This window comes from Takifugu rubripes, chromosome 5, assembly GCF_901000725.2.
Source record: "Takifugu rubripes chromosome 5, fTakRub1.2, whole genome shotgun sequence".
In the NCBI taxonomy this organism is placed as follows: domain Eukaryota; kingdom Metazoa; phylum Chordata; class Actinopteri; order Tetraodontiformes; family Tetraodontidae; genus Takifugu; species Takifugu rubripes.
In genome coordinates this window covers 1,736,727-1,753,073 of record NC_042289.1, presented here as the reverse complement: position 1 = coordinate 1,753,073, position 16,347 = coordinate 1,736,727, and the positions used below count along the sequence as shown (strand labels likewise).

General features: G+C 43.0%; 4 protein-coding genes and 1 non-coding gene across 7 annotated transcripts; 2 read left to right on the top strand and 3 right to left on the bottom strand.

Moving 5' to 3' along the window:
- The first annotated feature begins 224 nt into the window (after positions 1-224).
- ndufa6 (NADH:ubiquinone oxidoreductase subunit A6) lies at positions 225-1,396 on the top strand. Its single transcript, XM_003964249.3, has 3 exons — positions 225-408; positions 981-1,096; positions 1,175-1,396. Exons 1-3 carry the CDS (start codon positions 270-272, stop codon positions 1,304-1,306), a joined length of 387 nt encoding a protein of 128 aa, XP_003964298.1. The 5' UTR covers positions 225-269; the 3' UTR covers positions 1,307-1,396.
- Positions 1,397-1,643: 247 nt separating this feature from the next.
- Positions 1,644-2,471, bottom strand: smdt1a (single-pass membrane protein with aspartate-rich tail 1a). Its single transcript, XM_029835911.1, has 3 exons — positions 2,263-2,471; positions 1,926-2,098; positions 1,644-1,814 (listed from the first exon to the last, which is right to left on the bottom strand). Exons 1-2 carry the CDS (start codon positions 2,416-2,418, stop codon positions 1,961-1,963), a joined length of 294 nt encoding a protein of 97 aa, XP_029691771.1. The 5' UTR covers positions 2,419-2,471; the 3' UTR covers positions 1,644-1,814; positions 1,926-1,960.
- Positions 2,472-2,654: 183 nt separating this feature from the next.
- On the bottom strand, positions 2,655-10,867 carry fam234b (family with sequence similarity 234 member B). Of its 3 annotated transcripts, none has more exons than XR_003888425.1 (14): positions 10,381-10,867; positions 8,244-8,762; positions 7,282-7,395; positions 7,035-7,202; positions 6,851-6,966; positions 6,518-6,668; positions 6,055-6,193; positions 5,671-5,865; positions 5,451-5,529; positions 5,208-5,375; positions 5,006-5,126; positions 4,386-4,612; positions 4,170-4,306; positions 2,655-3,022 (listed from the first exon to the last, which is right to left on the bottom strand). XR_003888425.1 is itself a non-coding variant. In XM_011603540.2 (13 exons), the coding sequence occupies exons 1-13, from the start codon at positions 10,415-10,417 to the stop codon at positions 4,304-4,306; spliced, it is 2,037 nt and encodes a 678-aa protein (XP_011601842.2). In that variant the 5' UTR covers positions 10,418-10,867; the 3' UTR covers positions 3,156-4,303. The 3 variants fall into 3 exon arrangements, 1 of the variants encoding a protein (XP_011601842.2); XR_964533.2 differs by lacking the exon at positions 2,655-3,022 and adding an exon at positions 3,156-4,053; XM_011603540.2 differs by lacking the exon at positions 2,655-3,022 and having other exon boundaries at positions 3,156-4,306.
- Positions 10,697-10,849, bottom strand: LOC115250082 (U12 minor spliceosomal RNA). Its single transcript, XR_003888643.1, has one exon. It is a non-coding gene; the product is annotated as a U12 minor spliceosomal RNA (small nuclear RNA).
- Positions 10,868-11,305: 438 nt separating the features above from the next.
- poldip3 (polymerase (DNA-directed), delta interacting protein 3) lies at positions 11,306-16,085 on the top strand. The gene is made up of 10 exons (XM_011603539.2): positions 11,306-11,449; positions 11,900-12,000; positions 12,112-12,530; positions 12,623-12,667; positions 12,778-12,855; positions 13,128-13,349; positions 14,193-14,270; positions 14,372-14,501; positions 14,932-14,998; positions 15,120-16,085. Exons 1-10 carry the CDS (start codon positions 11,382-11,384, stop codon positions 15,331-15,333), a joined length of 1,422 nt encoding a protein of 473 aa, XP_011601841.2. The 5' UTR covers positions 11,306-11,381; the 3' UTR covers positions 15,334-16,085.
- Positions 16,086-16,347: the final 262 nt, after the last annotated feature.

Here is a 16,347-nt window from a genome sequence, read left to right as displayed (position 1 = left end):
TGGCCCTGTAGTCTGTTCAATTTCATGGCATATTTAAAAAATAATTGCAATTACATTTCAGAAGGCACGAAAATATTTGCCTCAAAGTTTAATCTTTTGCAGGATTTACAACATTTCTTCCGAATGTTTCATGTTGGTGCATCGCTGCATTTGTGTGGCTGGTGCACGTAGCTTGAAGTATCCTGTCGTGACCCCGGTCCTCCATCAGGCGGCGCTACATCGGCACCAGTGAAGAAGTGACACCGGAAGTCGTGAAGCGTTCAGCAGTCATGGCGTCTTCTGCGACGGCTCGATCGGCTGTCAGCGCTGCTAAAGTCGTCAAACCAATACTTAGTCGTGACGTGGATGAAGCAAAACGTAGGGCTCGGGAGCTGTACCGAGCCTGGTATCGAGAGATCCCAAACACGGGTAGGCTGGACCTCTGTAATGGGTATAAAGTGATTAAAACCGCCGAGAGCTTCAAGGTCGCGTATCGAGAGGTTCAGTCTAAATACCTGAATAACTGCGAACACAATAACAAACCTAGGAAATACTGTGGACACCGTCTGTTCTCTCTTGCTAGATAGATTATGTTCCTGTTGACATAGCTGTATAAAAGTAAGCATTGGTGTTCATCAACACCAACGATGAAGCTAGATTTAGAAATAATCAGGTGCAATGTTTTGGTTCGTGCGCGACGCTCGAGAATTCATTCTTATCGTGTTTAGCCAGCATCTGAAGAATTTAATAATTAGTTTTACTGAATTAGACTTTAGATGTTGTGAGTTATGTACAATTATCTGGGAATTTCTCCGTTTCAGGGCCAAATACCTGGATGTTGAGAAGTTGACAATTTGAAAACATTGAGGAGAGATTTAATAAAGTCAAACAAACTCAATAATATCAGTAACACCCAGATATTTGCCCCTGAAACGGAGAAATTCCCTGACAATTTTACACGAATGTCAGTACAGTGACACTACTTTGTCGTCCTTGGCTAGTTACATTGTTCCAGTTGGACATCACAACGCGCCAAGGAAGAGAGAAAGTCAGGGAGATGTTCGACAAAAACAAGCACGTCACTGACCCTCGTGTCATCGATATGTTAGTCATCAAGGTGAGACCATCGCTTTCTTTAGTCATTAAGTATCGGTGGTAATGCCACGTTCTTACACATGTCCTGTCTCATTCCCAGGGTAAAATGGAACTCCAGGAAACGATCAACGTTTGGAAGCAAAAAACTCACGTCATGCGCTACTTTGGAGAGACCTCGGAACCACGTCCCACTGACTTCCTGTCCAAATTCTACCAGGGACATGACCCTTAACCTGCATAACTTGTGGCTTCACCTGTAACTCCTCTTTGCTGTGACCAGTGTGGCAGATGTTCTATAATGTAAATACACATCTAACACTTATTTATAGTTGTGTCTTTTATTTATGGGAAATGTAGTTAATCAGTTAAACTCTATTCAAAGCACGTGGTCCATAGCATCATAAATTAAGCTCTTCTTAAGGGAGTTTAACATGGCTTTAGGTTACGCCATTATTTTCCTTTTTAAAATGCTCATCCTAATCATCTTGGTGGTTCCCTTTATGAGACATTAGACCTTCAAATCACAACAGTGTTTTCACATCAGCAATTAAGTGCAGGCAAAAATTTTGCAACAGTTGTTCCCTTTATTACGACTTGTGTAGTGCATGCAGATACAGTACAGTTGGTGACATAAAACAAAACGAACCCCAAATCTTAACTTGAAAACACAACTAGACCCCAGAAATATGGTTCTGTGATCCAAAGTTCACAGACTGATGTCAAAGATGGAAGAAAGTAACCTGTAAAGGAGAGAAAAAGCTTCAGGAGTAACTACAGACCGAATTTCAGCCCCTCCGATGCTCGCACATCCAAAAGGGGCACTTGGAGTGCAGATTTCAAACAGGTGATACCTGGCAACCAGGAGGCCCCTCACAACCCTCCCGCTTCAGTCGTCGTCGTCGTCGTCCTCGGGCACGAAGATGTCGTGCTCTTCCAGCAGTGCCGCAAAATTCTTGCTGATCTGAGTCCCCACATACAAGAAGGGCACCACTACCAGAGCAATCCTGAAGAGGCCGAAGGGGGTCTGCCTCCACATCACCACAGAAACAGCCGCATTAGACCACGTCACGCAGCGGTACACGTCTAAAGACAGATGGTGAGCTGCTGGAACTAATCTTTCTGGACCTTCATGGCACCACCTCCAAACATTTACACCGACACCACGGTCAGCTGCCGAGCAGCACTCACCTTCTTCGGTTTGGGCAGAATAGCGCCGGAGGAAGAGCACACGGCGGTCCGGGCCGGTGTCACGGTCCTCCCGGGCCCGGACGCGCTGGTTGTAAACGGGGAGGTGTTTCTGAGCTCCGACAATCTGGCCAGAACACCGAGCGCCGAAGCCGCCATGTTGACAATGTTCGGTTTTTCTTAGTTGTTTTTGCGTGTGTGTGTGTTTTTTTTGACGCAGCAACGATGCGGAAATCGAGTGATGGTGCTCGTCTTAACAGCGCCACCCAGCGGCACCGCAGACGCATTACATGCAGGTAGATCGCGCTCAAAGACGAAGTACGTTTCCTCAAGATGTTCTTTATTTCTGGAAACGCCACTTTAAAGTTCGCTCCCACTCATTTTTACTCTTATATGGACTTTTGTACTCTTGTTGACCTTCTTGTTAATACAGTCCATATTTTTGATTACCAGTTTCCAGGTAAATTGAAAGAACAGAACCATACTGTTTTATCTTGATATTTTAAAGAAGCCCATTAAATGTTAGAGGTTAATAACTTTTATTTTCTACTTTTGATGATCATTTATACATGAATTGACCTAAACAAAATGTACAATATGTTACAGCTAATTTGATACAAGGATGTGAACCAAAGTATTTTTTATTAATTCATTTAGAATAAAGTTTAATAACATTGGTCAGCAAAGGATACGACTTCAGGTAGTATAGTCTTCTTTAAACAGAGATGATGTTCTCTCCTTGTGTGGAAGCATTCCGGATAAACTGTGGGACATTAAATGCAACAGAACATCTCCATGTTTTATTAAATGCGCGCGTTTACCTGAAATTCCATCTAAACATACCTGCAGTGATGGAAAAAACATCGATGAAATAAACAACACATGAACACAAAAGCTGATTTTCATCCAATTTTAATTTACTAAGTTCCAATTAACATCAAATATGTACCAGTCCAAGTATTCCAGAATTTAAATAATCATTTAAAAACTGACAAAAAAAGAAACCCAACAATAACTTATATCAAAAAAATAATGTACAATATATTTACAAGATAGGTGAGGATCACCGAGATCTCTTTTGAAGCCTTCAGGAGAAAAATGCAATCGACTGAACAATTACGCCTTAAAAATTCACTGGCTTTAAATATGTTCTGTGAATATGTTTTGTGATCTCGTAAACATCTGCCATGTTCACTCATCACGATTATTATGTCTCCCTCTTTGTGATCCTCATCTTCTGGCAGCAAATCCAAGCTCTCAGTCAAACAGTTATTCACACACTGTAGCTGGACATAATCCAAAATCTCTAATCTCTCTCTCACACACCCACACACACCCACACACACAGCAGTGACCTTCAGAATTATTGGTGTACGCAGGGGGATCTGCCAGGCCTCGTGTGTCGCGTTTGACACCTAAAAACTGCTAAAAAAACAACAAAATTCCAGCGTTTCTGTGCAATCATGACCTGTCATGACCAATTTCATAGAATTTACCCAGCAAAAAAGATCAGTGCAAGTATTTTTCCACGCACCACCTCAGGCATCTAAATATTCTTTAGCCTAATTTTGTGTCCTTAAGCAGCACATTTCAGATTATTCATTGTTCTTCACGTCCCGTGTAGATGTTTGTAGAGAACTGAGACGTGACATATATTTGTCATCAAGTTAGCAAGGAAAACCAGCAGTGCACCTTTTATTGTTCTATTGCCTCTTTGATGGGAGGGATCCCAATGAGGGCGAGGGTGTTTAGAGTTTTAGGAACTACGTTTCACTTAGGAGAAATCATCATCATCTAAAAGGAAAAAAATCAATCATAATTTACTTTCCATTGTCAAAACATAACAAACAAAAAAGATACAAACAATACTGAGTGCACAGGTTGTTTTTAAAGACAAGTTTCTCAAGTACCTTAAATAAAAAGCTGCGCTCCTGAACTGCACAGTCCAAGTCTCTCCAGTGGCTTTGTTGTGCAGATCTTCCCATTTTTCCCGTTCCTGGTCCCGGCGGCCCTCCGATTTTCCGATTCAGCCGACTGCGTTAAATCACTACACAAAGCACCACATAAAAGCGGGATTCAAAACAAACGCACCTCGTTTAAATATGACGGATTCACCCTCAGCTCACCTGGTGTTTAAAGGTCAAACGCCTGAAGAACCTGTTGGCTTCAAACTCGTCAGCTTGGACGAGCTGACCCGTCGTGTTGCTCTCCTGGAGTCTGACCAGTCGTCCTTTGGCGACAGCAGCCCTGAGGCTCATGCTTGTCACCATCCACGCCCCAGGTCGTGACTCAGGCGTGGGCCGCAAGGATACAACCATGTAGGTGGCGTCTTTCTGCCGGTCCTGGTAGCTCACTTTCAGAACGTAGAACAGAGGTAAGTGCATGTTTTTCATTAATAATAATCATTAATTAATAATCTCCTCCTCATTAATATTTTTGCTTCTTATATATATTTCATTGTTCTTGTTTTTCCTTCCTTATTTTCTGTCCTATTGTGTTTTTGAGGACAAACTTTCCCTTGTTACTGTTGCTTTGATGCTACTATTGCCTTATTGATTTTGGATCTTATGTTGCTAACATCAACCTGCTGAAGGGAGCAAAGACAGAAGTTAGCCCTTGGCTATAATCTTGCACATTTACATGTATACTGTATGTTCATTAATATGTGTTGTCGCTATTTTAAATAAATAAATAAACTCGAACGTTTCCCCCTCCCCCGTCGCTGGAACACAGCGGCTGAATTTACCTGCAGAGGAGACCGCAGTGTCTGTGGTGTTCATGAGCTCCACGAGGATTGTGGGATATGCAGGGTAGAACAGGAAAAGCTTTCTTATGAGCGGCTCCCCCTCCGCGACGCCCGGTGCCACCTACAGTGGTCGTCGTTCATGTGAGTGGCACATTAACATTTCCACTCGGACACTTTAACACGGTCTCTGAGGCAGTCTCACCGTTGCCTTGGAAACACTCTTCTGTGCTCTGATTGGTTCGCTGGCCCAGAAGAGGACAGCTGATTGGCCCGCTGAGGTGGCGACCGCCGATGCGTCCAAACGGACACGGGGACACACGAACTCTGCCTCCCAGAGAAGACGTCCACTTGCGCCGTCGACAACCTGCGCCTGTGAGAGATGCTCCCTCAAGAACAGTTCTGGGTTTTCTTTATGCCTTCGCCGTGAACGCAGTTTTTGTTTTACCTTCATGATTCCATTTGCAGAACTCTGGATAAAAAGATCTAGGACGCCGTCGTCATTGAAGTGTCCGGGAGCTGGTTGGCTGCGACACATTAAGTAACATCCAGCAGGATTCATTTTACATTCTTTTTTTTCCACAGCTGATAAATTAGCATGCTGCCACACTAAGCCAACATCAAAGTCCAGGTTATTTGGTGTTTCGGTGCTGCGTAGGGCTTCAAACCTGTGAATGGGACCTGCGTTGAATGTCCATTCCTTGCGCATGTCCTTGTGCTTCAGCACTGACAGCTTCCTGGTTGTGTACACCAGCACCCAGTCGCTTCTGCTGGAGTTCAGGTTGGAGACGACGTCCAGGCTGTTGTGACTGTTTCCAAAACCAGCCACGAGAGGGAACATCAAGTCCACAGGCTGAACTCCCCTGAAAAGGAGAAGAGATATCCTTGACTTATATTTTTGGGAACTGTCTAATAAACCAGGGAATTAATCATGACCTGCCTATTAAAAACACAGGTAGCCTTAGACATGTGCAAAGATTCTAGCTAGTTTGAGTCCTTTCGTCTAGCAGGTTTCCACTCAACAACGCTGTGTTGCAATTCCCAGGACGTACCTGTTAATGTTTATAAAGGAGGAATTGGACTTCTTGAGCCCCTCCAGGACGGGGTCTTTCCTCCATAGGGACTGACTGACGGGCTTTTGACCAGTGGCACCCAAGTAAATATCGCACAGCGAGATGGCCTCGATATTTCCTGATAAAAATAAAAGACTGATAAAAAAGTTGTAATGTGACTGTAGCCTCAGTAACAGGGGACAGAGGGTTAAAAGTGAGGACAGGAACTATGTTTGACCTTTTTTGATGATCAAATATCTACTTTGACCCTTGAACTGTTTTCCATGCAGCACGGCTCTCTGCAAGCACGTGTGCGCACTGATTAAATATTAAGGTCTATTGCTTGTGTCTGACACACATTACATTAGAGCACTAATATGGGGATAAGAGACATTCAACAGCCCTCTTTATTTCACCATGACAGTAAAACGACCTTCCATCACTCAATGTTTGAGTTTCTTACCAAGTCCAAACAGGATGTAATATGCTCCTTGCTGCGTCTCGTGGAGCAAAGGCCCGATCAGCTTTCCCTGCGCGGTGACATTGAAAGACAGAGGACGCCCCAGCTTCATCCCCGTCAGCCCAGAGATCATTGACAGGGACAGATCTGAAGCCTAAAATCAGCAATGATCTATCATTCCATAAGCGTTTACACCAGACTATCACTCACAGCTTCATTTACATCCAGGAAATACTGTAGAAGTAACGACAGGTTTAAATATCTAACAGCAGCTGGATGATCAATGCAACAGAGAGCCTGAGCCTATTTTATTTTCTGTGCATATGAAAACGTTACCTTATCTGCAGGCAGGGTGGCTACAAGAAGATCCGGGACCGAATCTCCCTCGAGGTCTGGAAGTAAGACTGCCTGTGACTCGATGTCCTTCAGCAGGACTGGCCATAAAGTCTTCCCTGGGGGGTAGCAGGAAGTGTGTTAGGGTTAGGGTTAGCTGGTGTGCGTAGGAGGGTGGCTTTCTCACCTGTTGTTCCGTTGATTGCTGTGATCGTGGACCTGCTGATGAGGAGGACCACAGGTGACAGCTGACTGGGGTACTGCAGACCGGACTGAATGTAAATCACAGGGGCCGGCATGACCTTTCTCCACAGCACATGGCCGCCTGCTGCAGACAGCGCTACCACACTGTAGACTGGGTTAAAGACGCAAACCAGTCAGCCTCCGCAACCGTTTACACCCAAGCTCCTCTTTTCAAAGAGTTTCTCGCACACCTTTGTTGCCTTGTGTGGGATGCGTGTCGTTGGTCTCTTCGGTAACGCCAAGAATCATGTCTTGCATTGAGTCGCCATCGACGTCCCACAGCGCCAGCGGGGGTGAGGCGATACCTAGGCAGAAGCAGACGTGAGGATTAAAGAGTTCTGTGGTGCTGACCTGAAGGAACAGGAAGAATGGGAGGACAAGAACGTCCCAAGGCCAAAACCAAGGAATCAGGCCTTCAGCAACTATACAATGTTGCGATTTTCTTAACAAAAAACCAAGATTGAGTCAATCCTAAGAGTAAAAGGTAGGTGGTGGAATCATCTCAATCATATAAAGGTCGATAGTCTCCAGTCAACCAAACCTGCATGAGTTGAGACTGGAAAACCGACACAAGCACAGGAATAACTTGCAAACTCCACAGCCAGAATCTAATCTAGAGCATTCCTACTACGATGAGCCCTGGTGATTCCGATCAAACAATTAACCCAAAGCTAAAACTAAAGAGGGGACAGAACTCACGAAACAGGACCATTTAAAAGACATTTTAAAAGTCCACAGCCCTTCAGAGTGAAGATTTTAATTTTAATTTTCTCCTTTATTTCACATCATCTATATTGGAATGGTGGGGGAATTAGTAGATTTATATAGAACTGACTCATAATGCTGAGATCTTTACCTGTCAGATGAGACCAGACTAATACAGGAGGTTTGCTCTCATCTGGACCCAACAATTAGAGTGGGGGGTGAATAATGGAGCGTGTTGGGCAGAGCCAGAGTCGCCCTCCTCTGTAATTACACTTATTTGTGGAGAAACTAGTGATGTCTAGACAGAGACTCCCAGGAGGTCTATATAAAGTGTCCGTCCGTCTGTATTAAGTGTAACAGAGCAAAGTTCTCAATCACTATGACGCATTAAAAGCATGTAAATCTCAACGCAGCCATGCAGGTATGTGCGTCTGACGTGTGGTCTTACCTCCTGCTGCTCCCAGAGCTTGCTCCCACTGCCGCCTGCTCTGCAGTTTGGCATTCTGACACGGGATGAGAAACGCCGAAAGCAGCACGGTCAGGGCGGCGCAGAACAGGGGCACAAGGAAAAGCGCGCTTCGGAGAGCCCTCTTTGTCCTCTTCCTCTTCTCCTCGGCATCGGTGCCATGAACCGCTACCCCTGTGCCCCCCAGAGGGCCGGGTCCTCCTCCGTCGTCCCCCGCCCTATCCCGTCCCGAGTGCCTGTGGCCCCAGTACTGCTTGCCTTTCCCTGGTTGTCTTTCCCTCCATTCGTCCTCCTCTTCCTCGTCATCTGGTGCCTCGCCTCGAGCACCCACGTGTCTTCCCGATCTGCTACCCAGAAGCTTCGAAGAGCCTGAGCCAGGGCGGCTGTCTCTGCCGAGGCCGTTTCTGGGATAGTTGAGGACGAGGTCATCCTCCTCGCTCTCGTCCTCACTGTCAGCTTGAGTGAGGGGGTCATACTCCCCGAGGTCCGGGCCCTTCTTCCCTGCACAAACACACAGATTGTAGATAAGAATTGGTGGTCCTGTGGAGCAACACAGGACTGAAGCCTGTGATCTGATTTGAAATGCTGCATCATGTTTCCCTGATAGTGAAACTCATTAGTTATTCACTAATCTAGTGATGGGAGTTTCACATCCGTTAAAGGAGTCGGATCTTTTGGCCAGGACACAGTGGCAGAAACACACCTGAGCACTTGAAGTGCAGGTACTGGCAGGTGAATATGAATTTCTTTCTCCTCTTATGAATCTGTGGCTGCTTCAAGTGTGCCTGGCTGAATTACGCCAACGTGAGACCCGCCCTTGTGCAGAGGAGTGGGCTCGTTCAAAGCTCAAGCCAGTGAAGCGACCCTTTAGATGTCTGTGACCATGAGAAAGAGACAAACTGGAGCCCTCTGCAATCAGTGAGACGAGTCTAGAGAGATTTACATCCATAGAATATTCAAATCCAGCTTTGTCCATGAGTGCAACAATTAGGATTAGTGTGATCTGTGTGTTCACTGACTAGAGGAGATGTCTGATTGAAACAATTTAAAGAAATGATGAATAAAATGAAGTCAAACTTTCACCACAAAAGACATGTGTTGCAGTTAATTGCAGGCTGATCAAACACGACTTATTAATACATATTCTGTGATACAACCTTTGCAATTGTGTATAAGTAGGACAGGTATTAGCAACACTAACTTTAATCAATTGCCTTGACAGTGTCCTTAACCATGCCTTTGACTCCTAGACCAGTTAGAACTTCTTCTATAGAGAACATTCTCCAGATTCCACTGCACAGGCAAAGGGATGAAGCGTGTGATAGTTTTGGCATAAACTCATCATCTGGAACACTGTGTATTATCCATTTGCCATTGTGTATTCGTTATCATTGTGCAGCAGGAAGATACAGAAGCACTGGTCGGACGGGTCCTGGAAGTGAGCTTAACGTTCAGCCGTGCACAAATCTGATACTATATCTTAACCTTTGCCACATGCCATGCAGACGACTTTTAAGGTGTTTATACAAAAGAGGTAAAAGGTGTCACAGGCTAAAAGAATATTGGCAATGGGGGGAAAGGAGTCTTAACCATAATTGTATAAATTGTAACATATATTTGGTGATCATAAATACGTTTTGTTTTTTTTAAATTCCCATGCTTTATCTTTTTCTGGAACAAATATATGCTTTCTTTTCGCGTAGAAAGATGGTACCATATAACCCCAAACCCTCACTGATTATGAAAACTAGCTAAACCCTTTGATTCTGATATCAAAAATAATTTTACATACAAACAAGTCAATATGCTGTTGATACAGCTCTGTCTCATACGGACATGCGCATATATGTCACCACGCATAGATAACGTATCATTCTTGTTATACATTATTTTCTCTCAATGGTTAACTCACATGTGCACGGCTCAAACTACACAGTATTACGACATTTATAAACAAAACCACGTATATACGTATGACACATTATATGGTCAAACAACACACGGAGGACGACATCGGGTAATGCAAGAGAAAAAGGAGCCTCGTAGATGTTAGAAATTCATCTGTCAAACTGTCCCGTTGGTGTAATTGAGGCTGGCTTGTCCGTGAAGAGCATCTTACCGGGCAGTTTGAGGGCACGGGACAGCGCAGCAGCCATTGAATCCTCTTCTTCCCAACGGCTCAGTCAGGCAGCGCGGTCGGGTAGCGGTGATGAGCAGAAGCTTGCAGTCAGAAACCCAGCAGGTTGGATCTGCCGAAATGCATCATGGAACTTGTGGTTTTAGCTGTGGCGTTCATCGCCCGCGTCGTCTTGTGTTTAACCAAACTCCGGCTTTGTTGTCGGCTATACTCGGCTTTTTGGATGTTGTTTACCGCACCATAAGCTCTTTAAAGGTAAACTGCTACGCTTGTTTTGTCTTCAACAGTTAGAGGGGACGGGGCAGGTCCTAGCCCCGCAAGGCATCTCGCAAAGTAGGCGAGTCACCCAGCAAGCAGACCTGTGCCCTTTCAAAAATTGATCTCGTAAGTGCAACGAGGACACGGGCGTCACCCCGCATCGTTATTTTCCTTACTCATCAGTTTAAGGCATGACCAATCAATCGTCGAAGACGCAAGTACAAATAGTCTGCAGGCATTCTCTAAGATGGTGCTCAGTGATTTTTACCGCAAAACCTATGTCAGTGTAGCCTTAAAGTATTTGTTTTTAATAGGCATTTAAATCCATTCTTCGTGGATCTGTCGTTTGATTACAATCGGTATACACTGACAATGATTACTCAAATCTTAGTTCTCGATATAAGAATGTAGCGAAAAGGATCATGGGTACCGGTGTCTGCCTTAAGTTTCATCAGGTCAAGAGCAATCAACTACCGACAATTAAGCGAATAAAATATTTGAAGCGTCAGGAAAATAAATCTTTATTTCAAATAATGTTTATATTTTATTAAAAGAACACCTCTTAATAAGGTATATAGATAGCACCGGTTCGTTCTTAACGATGTACGTCTATACATTGGCCAAGTCGAAGCAATATACTCATCTCTCTCCCGACCCTTACCGGGTTCCGTAGTTTAAGCTATTAGTCTATTGGTCACGCACGCGCCGTGGGCCAGTGTGATAAAATGGCAGACATCTCTTTGGACGAAGTGATTCGACGGCGCGGTATAAATCTTAAGGCACCAGTTAAACGGTAAGAAAATACCAGTTCAACTTTGTAATTTTGCATTCTGTGTTTTGTCGAATTTCAATGCATTTTTAAAAAGTATACCAAAATGCCTGTGTTATATTATTATCGAGTCATCTCCTGCATGCTATCGTTAGCTACATAAGTGCTAGCAACGAGTAAAGTTCACGATTTTAAAATCTTAAAAGCTGATGGAATCGACATGCAAACGTGTGTAAAATTATTAATAGTTGATTTTAAAATAATGGATTTTTTATTTTATGGTTAAAGTTGGTTACTATGCTGAAAAGCTAAAGTTACGTTGTCGCTTTTGTTTATAGCGCTCCAAAGTAGGCTGGATTAACACATTTCAATGTACAGGGGCTAGTGCTAGTTTTAGTTTTAATCTTTCCCGGACTAGCGATTGGATGGTGTATCGTGATTTAACTATATGTTTTGCTAATTATTGTCTTTCAGATCTACGTTTGGACGAGGAACAGGGGGAATGGCCAAGAATTTTGATGCTCGACAGAAGATTGGGGTTAATGATGTTAGGCAGAGGCTCGGAGGTGGAGCTGGTAAGTTTATCACGATTGCTTTTGTATATACTTCAGTCCTGATTAACCATTGAAGAAATGATATATTGTTTCAGTAGTAATATTAAAATGTTGGGCTTTGTCTCCAATTAGGGTTTCAGGTCAAAGATGCCAGAGAGAAGCTAGGTCAAAAGGACGCTCGCTTCAAAATCCGTGGTAGAGGAGCAGCAGCAGCAGGAGGAGTACAGGACGCTCGACAGATGATCAACTCTCGTAAACAAGGGCAGAGTCAACTCAGTACCCCCACACAATCTACAGTTGCGCACCACCAGCAGGGCCAGCACCTTGTGCCGCAGATACAGATTCACAACAACAATCTTTTGGGTGTGAACATAAGGAAGTTTACCCCTAATGTACAAGGACTTGGCGCAAGAGGTGCTGCAACAGTGCAGCCGGGAAACAATAGAAGAATGATAGATGCTCGTGATAGGCTGAGCCTTAAGAGGAGCATTAGTGGAATACAGGCACAGACATCTGCTACACCACCCCTGAAAATAACCAAGACCATCCAGGTAATGATATATGCCTGTGCATGCAGGAACAAATACACCACAGATTGTTAAATTGTAAAACCACATTTACATTCTCACTATTCTCTTCACAGCAACGTCCAGTAGGGATGACTGGTGGGATACGTGCAGCTACACAGGTATTTTGTTTTAATTCTCTTTATCAAATTGAAATGGCAGGTTTCTGTAATGTCATCCACAATAGGTACAATAATTGAACCTGGTATCAAAAATGTTTTATTTCTTTCAGCCTGTCTTAGATGACCATGACGGCATTTCTAATAAGCAGCTTAAGGTCGCCACAGCTAGAAGTATGCTACAGTCACGGGTAAGAGCTGATGAAAGGCTTCATCTAGTCTACGGGGGAACCTAGATACATTTACTTGTTTTTATGTCATAATGGGATACAATACATGTCTGATGCTTTTGCTGTGAAGAAATCTTAAATGGACAGACATAATCAAGCCGTTTCTTATAAAAGCACTACAATCAAAAAAACATCAGTAAAGCTCTAGAGACTTGATTCATGCCCCGCTATTACAGAAATAAAAAAATAAAGTCTGCATTATTTAAATGTATCCTCTATTGTATTTCCTACAGGCTGGTCCAATAGGCTCCACATTCTCAATGTCAACTCCAATCACCAAGGTGGTTAAAAATGATGCATACACTGCTCCACGTCCACCCATCCCCGTGGCTCCTACAAGACCAAATACTAGCATGGCCACTACCAGGTCCTCAGCTGCATCTTTACAACCAGTCTCTAGGACTTTAAAGCAGGCCACTGCAGAAGCCAGTAAAACAGCCCCGACTACACCTCAAGTAAGAATTTTGTTAACCTTCCTCTGATGTTACACATTGCGCCATTTTTAAGTGTCGCAACCAATCAAACCTGTTTAACATTGGCAGCAATCTAATCAAGAGTATGGGAGATCTTTCCAAAGCTGAAATCTTTGTGATAATAACTCACTTAATATATAATTTTTTTCAAATGGTATTTTGGGGGCGGGTTTCCTCTTTAACAGTAACTGTTTATTTTCAAGTTATGTCTCTTAAATAAAGCCTGATCTGCTTTAATTTGTTGTACTGACATCATAGATTATTCTAGACTTTTAATGACCTGAAAGCTGCAGTGTCTTTATTGTTTATGAAAAAAGGATCAAAATCTTTGCTTATCTGTTAGAGTAAAAAAAAATGTAACAGGTTGGAATAAATGGATTAACCGTGACAGTGGGAAATCCCAGATGTAGCTAGGAGTGTGCGTAGTTTGCAAATTTCTGAAGGTAGTTTAGTTTGTGCCATCACAAAGCGTACCAAGATAAGTCATTTGTTGCAATCTTTGGAAACGGCCTCTAAATGTTACCATTGTTCAGACAGTGGTAAACAACTTAAGGTGGTGTGCGAAACAAGGATAAAAGCTCGGAGTTTGCTGCACCTCGGCTTGTATTGTGCTCTGTTTGACCTGCATTATTGTTTCTCTGGTTTGAATAATCTCTATTTCACTCTTAATGGACAGACAGGGAAAATCTTCCACAGATTATGGTATATGGAAGTTACTGACAGACACCTTCTCAGAGTTTTGAGCATGAATACTGTCTGACACATTTTATATACTTGCAAACTTTTAATCTCAGCCATTTTCCTGATTTTGTTTTCATTTTCTAGCCTACTTTTAGTCCTTTAGAGGGGACAAAAATAACAGTGAACAACCTGCATCCCCGGGTTTCTGAAGAGGACATTGTTGTGAGTAAATTCAACTTTTTGCAAATAACTCTGTTTTAATTTTTATGAAAATATGCTAAGAGCAGCCATGGTGAATCACACCAATCCCCACTCATCTACAGGAGCTATTCTGTGTGTGCGGGGCCTTGAAGCGCGCTCGTCTGGTGAGGGTGGGTGTGGCCGAAGTGGTGTTTGTTCGGAAGGAGGATGCTGTGAGTGCATACAGGAAGTACAACAACCGCTGCCTGGACGGTGAGTTCTATCAGCAAGGGCACAAAATTAACGGAGCACTCTGGGTATCGAGGGCTCTGGGTTGTGTTTTACATACAGGTCAAAGGCTGCGTGTCCTGAATGGAGCTGTGCCCCTCAGAGCGAAAATATTTTTTATTATGAATTTTTTTTTTAATTCCTCCTGCATTTGTGCTGCTGAGCATCTGAGATAAACTGATTTCTTTCCCTCACATCTCAGGGAGTGATGATCCATAAACTCAACAACTGATCTAAAGTGGTTCACACAAGGATGTTCAATTGTCTGTTTTCTTTTTGAACACATCTTAAATGGTCTTATTATTCCAGTGCTAAACCAAGTGTTAACACAGCTAAATTAAAGTTACTGACCTTTGGATGTCCTCTGCCATGAGAGTTGGCGTTTGTATGTTAATATTACTGCTTCTACTTTTAGGCCAGCCCATGAAGTGTAACCTTCATATACAGGGAAGTGTCATCACTTCTGATCAGCCCATTTTATTGTAAGTAAACCAAAAACATTTTACTACTTTTCCCATTATTTTAACTGTTTATGTGCAGTTATCTACTTTTTCTTTATATGTGTGTGTGAGAATGTCTCCTTTGCTCCTTCATTTTTAACAGGAGGCTCAGCGACACTCCAGGCGCCAGCAATGGCACAAAAAAAGACGGTTTGCCTTCTTCATCTCGCCCCTCTGGTCAGCGAGCGTCCTCTCAGCCTACTCCTGAAGTGGACCCCCAGACGATCCTTAAAGCTCTCTTTAAGTCCACCGCACAGCCCACTTCTTCCACTGAGCCCCCCAGCTCACAGGCCACTGCATTTCGCATCAAAATATAGCTCATGACTTGTAACTGGTTTGCCAGTGTTCAAAATACAACCTGTTTGTATGTTGGCAGGTGGCCGAATCAATGTTTAAATTTGACTGTTTAATCACATCAAATCGTGTTTTCAGTTTTATGGTATTCACATTTTCACCGTGTGCTCCTGATTCCCCACTGGAAAAAAGAGTAATGCCATTTGATGTTGTAATTCAATTGTACAGGAATGCCATAAAACTGGATATGTAGGGAGTGTTTCTTTTTAATTTTGAAGCTGTTGTTTGAATATATATGTATTTTTTTGGGGTTTAAATTTGAAATTAAACTTGGCCTCCTCATTTTAAAAACAATACAACTGTTTTTTACATGGTATATGTTGTCAGGATTATTCAAAGATACTTGCGTGAAGGAATGTTTTCAGCAGTCTCTAGTGTCAGATGTGTACAGAACATGGAAGTGGAAGAATGATGCAAAACCTGAGCACTGACCTTCAGACAGAGGCTTAACCTAACAGAATTGATGGGGAGATACTGGTCGGCAGAAACTTTTGTTTTTTTTCTAGGTCAGAGCCCATGTCATACTCTTGTATGGTTATTGGTGACAAATATTATTTAGTGGTCCAACTCATTAAATTCTTTGTTCTGTGCATATAATCTGCATTTCCATTGACAGTATATTGCTTTCTGCTGCTTTCTTCTTATGTCACTCGGAAAGAGACTGCCTGGAGCGCAGACCTCACAGAAATGTCACCAATAAATATTTAGCTTTGTAGATTTTGTCTGACACTCTTTTTGTAGCAACTGCTGCATGATCTTGATTTTTTTTATTCCTACATATGCACACATGTACAAGTCTACATTTAAAGGTTTGAAGGCTGGAAGTTGGTAGGAAATTGGTGCATTTAGAAAAAAGACTGACTTTTCTTTTGGCTATTTATATCGTAGTTATCTGATCTCACGCTCAGTTTAGGTGTTTCTTTCGGTGAGTTACGTTTTTAATTCACCTGTGAAAATATACTTAAAACAGAAAATTT

Excerpts from the sequence above, each read along its gene's own strand:
- ndufa6 (XM_003964249.3), top strand. The coding sequence starts at position 270 with ATGGCGTCTTCTGCGACGGCTCGATCGGCTGTCAGCGCTGCTAAAGTC. Across the intron at positions 409-980 it reads TCGAGAGATCCCAAACACGG|TTACATTGTTCCAGTTGGAC; the intron begins GTAGGCTGGACC and ends GTCCTTGGCTAG. Across the intron at positions 1,097-1,174 it reads TCGATATGTTAGTCATCAAG|GGTAAAATGGAACTCCAGGA; the intron begins GTGAGACCATCG and ends TCTCATTCCCAG.
- smdt1a (XM_029835911.1), bottom strand. The coding sequence starts at position 2,418 with ATGGCGGCTTCGGCGCTCGGTGTTCTGGCCAGATTGTCGGAGCTCAGA. Across the intron at positions 2,099-2,262 it reads TTCTGCCCAAACCGAAGAAG|ACCCCCTTCGGCCTCTTCAG; the intron begins GTGAGTGCTGCT and ends ATGTGGAGGCAG.
- fam234b (XM_011603540.2), bottom strand. The coding sequence starts at position 10,417 with ATGGCTGCTGCGCTGTCCCGTGCCCTCAAACTGCCCG. Across the intron at positions 6,669-6,850 it reads CCACCCTGCCTGCAGATAAG|GCTTCAGATCTGTCCCTGTC; the intron begins GTAACGTTTTCA and ends TGCTGATTTTAG. Across the intron at positions 5,127-5,207 it reads AGAGTGTTTCCAAGGCAACG|GTGGCACCGGGCGTCGCGGA; the intron begins GTGAGACTGCCT and ends CGACCACTGTAG.
- poldip3 (XM_011603539.2), top strand. The coding sequence starts at position 11,382 with ATGGCAGACATCTCTTTGGACGAAGTGATTCGACGGCGCGGTATAAAT. Across the intron at positions 12,531-12,622 it reads AAATAACCAAGACCATCCAG|CAACGTCCAGTAGGGATGAC; the intron begins GTAATGATATAT and ends TTCTCTTCACAG. Across the intron at positions 14,999-15,119 it reads TCTGATCAGCCCATTTTATT|GAGGCTCAGCGACACTCCAG; the intron begins GTAAGTAAACCA and ends CATTTTTAACAG.